Source organism: Aplysia californica, unplaced genomic scaffold (genome assembly GCF_000002075.1).
Source record: "Aplysia californica isolate F4 #8 unplaced genomic scaffold, AplCal3.0 scaffold00348, whole genome shotgun sequence".
Lineage (NCBI taxonomy): Eukaryota > Metazoa > Mollusca > Gastropoda > Aplysiida > Aplysiidae > Aplysia > Aplysia californica.
The window spans coordinates 521,669-527,660 of NW_004797618.1; the positions used below are offsets into that span (position 1 = coordinate 521,669).

The following is a 5,992-nucleotide window of genomic DNA, read 5'->3' on the forward strand; positions in this document are numbered from 1 at the left end:
CCCCCCCAAGAAAGCAATTGACGATAACACGTTTCTATGCAGGAGCTTTACGGGGTCTGAATTGCTTCATTTACTTCATAAACAAGTTTCAGGTTTTCCATCTCTTTGACGTCACATGTGATATCGATCTCACTGAAGTTTTTGTTGTTGTTGTTGTAGTATAAAATTCACGTTGATAAAAATCTTGAATATCATTAACAAGCTTCACTGAATGGCAAAGTGGCTGGTCTTATCGATTGAAAGGGATACGAATTCTCCAACTTATAACTGTTTGTTACGTTATGCACTGAATCCTCCTACATTTGGTTCTGCCACTTTCTTATTTTGTTGTTGTTGTTATTTACTTTATCTCTTGAGAATCTTTAAAAAAGTAGTGGTTAAAATAATTTACCTTTCTTAGCAAGTTCACTAACCGGCAAAGTTTTAAAGAGTAATGAACTGTATTATAATAATATAATGTAAAGATCAAATCACCAAAAGTAACGCCGTGTTCTTTTATTATACATTCTTGGACTGTTGTGCCGATCAACAGATGAACGTTATATTCCCGTATACTGCGCGCAATACATTAATATATTAACGAGAAAATGGCTGTCAAAGTTTGGTAACTCCAGTAGCGAAAGAGTCCTTGAAAATTGAAAAATGACACATTCCGTGCCTTTAATCAACGTTTTTCACTCAAATTGATATGGAAGCGTGTTTTTATATGGGCATAAAGGGGGTTGAGCCATAGGAGAAAAACTATACAAATTGCCAAAATAATGGTTAAATGCCATTTTCTCTGATTTGGTTATTTTGCGACGAGAGCCTGATTTCACCGAGATGCATGTAGACATGCTTTTCATTACGCAAAAGAAGGCGTTTATTTAAGTCGTTTTTTTTATTTCTTCAGACGTCTTGAAGTCCAGGGGAAACGACGAAAACTCGACAAGGTACGGCGTCTGAGCCGAGCTCTGAACCCCAAGCATTGGCGACACAGCAAGGCGGACCCAGAACCTCTCCCACATCCGTCCGCCATGGGCCTCATGGCTCTCGCCTCCAGGCCAAACTCCGCCTCTTCCAACGACTACCAATTTCAGCAGCAGCAGGAACAGCAGCAGCAGCAGCAGCTAGAACAGCAGCAGGGGTCTGCGGAGACGGCATCCACTGAGGACGGTTCCACGGTTTCCAGTGACGAAGGTAAATGTGGCGGGGGTTAGGTAATGGCGTCTCTTGTGGGATTTTTGCCCTCCTTCAGAAAACGGGAGTTCTGTTGTTTTTGTTATTTTTTTCTCTAAGGATGGTATTTCATGAAGTTTCCCAGTTTTTCTGCTCGAATGCGTAGTATCATCATCATCATCATCATCATCATCATCATCATCATCATCATCATCATCATCACCAAGTGCCAGATCTGCGACAGACATCGGCGATCATGGTTCTCAATTTATTCCTTTGCTTGGATACTCTTAAAAATGCTACGTTTCCCTGATCTTACCCTGTTACCCACTTGTTCAGGTTCCCCAAGTAGGTTTCTCTTAGCCTACCCCTGCCTCGTTCGCCTTCAATTTTGTCAGTGAATGGTGGATGTTCAAGACCCTTATGTCTATTCAGGTGTCCCGAAAACTGCATTTGTAGTTTCCTGATGGTTTTTAACATTGAGCGTTCCACGCGGGCTTCATCAAGCGCTACCTCTTGTGATTTCTTTTCCTTCCATGGTACTCTGAGCAGTCTCCTAAGAAACCACATTTCTGTTGCTTCTATTTTATTTTCACTGTCTCTAGTGATTGCCCAGCATTCACAGCCATATAGAGGGGATGACCATACATAGCATTTTAGAACTTTCATTTTGGTAGTCATTGACATGTTTCTATTTTTCAGGATTGGGCTCATTTTATTGAAGCTAGCCTTAACCATTGTAATTCTCCGTCTTATTTCTGTGGAACATTTGGCATCAGATGTTATCATATATTATCCTAGGAAGCGTAGTATACATTTTTAAATGTATCTCGCTTTGGCCATAATATACACAGTCGAAGGGGCTTTTGTGTCAATTGAATTTAGTTATATTGAGTATAAGGTGTGTAGAACATCAGAGCATTATGCCGTGGTGGTGGAATGGTGGTAGTGATGATGATGATGATGATGATGATGATGATGATGATGATGATGATGATGATATTCGCTTTGTCAGATAAGCTCAATGCTATAGAGGTAGAAATATATTTCTCTCTGTCCGTCCGCAGATGCTGAAGACAACCTGTACGAAGACGTGGAGATTGGGCCCCTGAGGTCTTCCACATTCGACGCTCCGCCCACCAGTCAGAAGCCACGCCTCTTTTCTGGCAGACTGCACAAGTCCCTGCCCCTCCCTCGTCTACGCGCTCGCCTCGTGGCCCGCAAGTCGTCACCTCGCAGCAACGACGATCCAGTGGGCGGAGCTGAAGGCGGAGCCTCGCGCAATGACGTACGTGTCACTAACAATGGGGGAGTGGAAGAGGGACATGAAGACTTCGACAACGACAACGACAGCGAATCACACATCTACGATATTCCTTCCCCGGTAGCCAAAGAGAAAAGCTGGAAATCTACCTTAGAGCGGAAATTCCAACAACTCAAACCGAGATATGACGTGCCAAAGAGCAGCAATAGTAGACCGAAACCAGACGTTGTTGCCGTCTCGAAAAATGATTCAGAAGACAATGACATTGCTCTTCAGTACACAGCAGTTGATCGATCCAGGCCCAGAGAGGCAAGAAAGGTCCGTGACAATTCAGCAGACAATATCATCAAGGCGTCGGAAAAATCAAATCTTTCCGTAGATGGAAAGAAAGCCAAGGCTTTGGGGAATACCGCCGATACCCCTCCTGTAGCTCCTACGAGAAGAAAAGCAGGGAAGGAGGGAAGTAGGGAGCAGGCTAGCAATAACGGGAAACTCTCGTCAACGCAAGCACAGGTCGACAACTCGGGGGAGGGGGGTTTTTCAGACGCACCTACGCCACCTCGTCGCACGCGGAAGGTGAGAAGTATGAACGACTCACCGGCAGATGAGACCAGAAATTCGTCCACTCACTCCGAGGGTTCCACCCCTCCTCCTCCCCCACCTCCTCCCAGACCCAAACCCAGAGGTGTGAAGAAGTCCAACAGTTCTCCGGCCGACACGGAAGCGGTGATGGCGCAGGAGAGTGACCGAGATGACCATGTTGGGTTAAGGAAACAGGTGGCTGCCATGACGTTACGGGAGGCACCTGACGTCCCCGCCCGGCCTAGCGTACTCTCACCCTCACACGGCTCAAACTCCAAAGACCGCAGTGAGAAACCAGTTCCCCCGCCCAAACCTCGCCAGCGCAAGGCTTGACAGATTACACGTCACTTACTGACCACTTACTGACCACTTACTTACCTAAGGCTCAATCCGAGTGGATCCCAGAGTTTCTTGTCTGCGGAACTACATTTTGTCGGGATGATTTATTCACTAGGAAAATAATCAGAGTGCACGGAGTGTGTACGATTCGTGTCCCCAAGTTTCTTATGTGTCGTCCGTTAACGGGGCCAACTAGGTGCAGCGCTTAGATTTGATCCGTGATTCGACAAAACCTCCAGGTGGGAGGGATTTTAGAGACACATTTATTGTTACTCAAATCTCAATTTTTATATAGATTTGAAATCAGTGTGAAAAATTACACTAGTTTAATACCACACACACACACACACACACACACACACACACACACACACACACACACACAAACACACACACACACACACGCACGATTATCTTCGTCGTTGATGAATATTATGTACATAGTTGCGCCTGCAATTCTGCTTTCTTCTTCACATCCAATATAGGAACATCAAAGCTATTGCGTCCATTACAAAAGAAGTAAGACTCTCAGACGCTGTTTTGATCATCTAGACTTACATCTAGGCTAGCCTAGCATGCCAGCATGCCCCAACCCTGACCTACTAGCTACTGTCAACTAGATGACGTTACCTAAATATTTCACTCCAAAATTCCTACCGCAAAAAATGGGAGAGAACGAAGCCACTCCGCGCGAGGTCTCGTTCCGACTTGGAACCGTTCTAGGACGGGAAGTCTCGTCCAAGAATCGCTCGGATCCATTCGGATTGAGCCTTTCCTCTCTCCCTGCACCGTCAGGAACATAAGACGGAGAACATTCGACGCCACGCTTGTCTGTCCTTGGCCACGTCCTCCAATTTCGGCACATCTAGACCCTGGGTGATTGCCTCATCTCTTATTGTGCCTGTGTAGCTTCCAGTTGGTTTTCTCCGTTATCTTTTTCCAGTTGGTCTCCAATGTCTGATAGGGCGATCTTGTCTTGCACATTCTTAGTACACGTCCTAAGTATCTCCATCTTCACCAACCACACTGAGATACAAAAGACTGATTGTTTGTACAGGACGGACATTTACCACACAATAGGGTCAGAAGCTACGAAGAAGAGTCTCCATATTATTTTAGCGACGTTTGGGTCTAGTTCACTTGTGTCTGTGTACTTTAGCCGTGGTAGGCCAAATTTAAACAAAAAAAGACTTTACCCTATGCGCTTTACACTATATTATTGCCCCCCAGCAGACCATTGAACACATTCTCAGCTGTATACTCATCAAAATTACCAGATAAATAAACATTTTGTTTCTGTGGTAAAAAACACCCAACGTTATTGGGGAAAGTGCAACAGCAGAGGTGATACCTGAATGACCAGGCCTGAGGTATCCCAGCCTGTTAGTGTCCGTTTTTTTCCATTCGTGAGATTTATGACTTTTATTATGTGTATTTTACTCATCATCTGAAATGTTATTTGCTGAGAAATACAACACAAGGTGTGACCGTGGTGCTATTTTTCCAGCTTACATAATTTTGACAATCAGTTTGTACATATTGTCGTTGAAATACGGACTTGCTGATAATTTGTAGACTCCTCGAAAACCATGCTAACCAGGAATCTTGCCTTTTATGTTTTGTTTGATTTTATAATTATATATATGTGTGTGTGTGTGTGTGTGTGTGTGTGTGTGTGTGTGTGTGTGTGTGTGTGTGTGTGTGTGAAAGGGTGTGTGTGTACGTTTGAAAGAGTGTGTGTGTGCGTGTGTGTGTGAATGTGTGTGCGTGTGTGTCTGTGCGCGCGAGTGCGTGTATATATTAACCGTACTACAACAAATTTCTTTTTGTAGATATCAATCGTATCTTATCTTATCTTATCTTGTCTTATCTTATCTTATCAACCCATTGCATGCAGTGTATTATATGTCGTGCCATACAGGCATTTTTGTATTCTGCAGCACCCGAACAATCCCTCACAGAAACAGTTCACCGTTTGCCATTGTGTGTAGAGAAGGATTTATGTCCAATATTCTTGTGGATTATACACTGGGGGGCATCGAGAGCTCAGTCGGTTTTGTGCTGTACGAGGCTGGCCCCGTGATTTTATGCCCAAAAAATTCTGAAATTATGTAAACTGAGCCCAAAAATATGAAATTATGCGATTCTTTTAATTTTAACAAAGAATGATAAAGGAAATTAATCAGAAATTAGGCAAAAAAATGATCAAACTTTGCTAAATTATGCGGGGTGCATAAAACACGGGGACAGACTAGGGAATGGCTGGTCCTAGTTCGAATCCCCACGGGGGTATTCTGAACTGGGGTTATTTTGGAGTTTTTAATTAAGACTCTCCACCCACTTGGAGCAACAGCCGTATCGGAGATGGACGTTAATTTCGGACATTCCGCCTCTTAGATAACCTTACAGTGTTGGAAGGGCATTAAACTTATGCAATGAAAACATGGATTGTATATTATATATGATGCCAAAGATGAATTGCTGTTTTTTTAAATTTTATTCTTAAATTTTTGGTTTTAGATGTTTTTTGCTGTTAGATAGTTGGTCCAAAGTGTACAGCATAATCTCCACCACGTGTAATCTTTCTTTACTGCAAACATGGCTTTGCACTCGCGATATGATAAAGACATTGAGAGTTTTCAATCGGAC

The 5,992-nt window shown here is 43.6% G+C and overlaps 1 protein-coding gene across 1 annotated transcript in view; it reads left to right on the plus strand.

Moving 5' to 3' along the window:
• The window catches only part of LOC101845015, a 22,268-nt gene extending 17,251 nt beyond the window's left edge, over positions 1–5,017 (plus strand). Inside the window, exons 2-3 of the mRNA XM_005102909.3 lie at positions 893–1,179; positions 2,226–5,017. Coding sequence (XP_005102966.1) covers positions 893–1,179; positions 2,226–3,337 — 1,399 coding nt within the window. The 3' untranslated portion in view covers positions 3,338–5,017. The remainder of the gene's footprint in view (positions 1–892; positions 1,180–2,225) is intronic.
• The last annotated feature ends 975 nt before the right edge of the window (positions 5,018–5,992 follow it).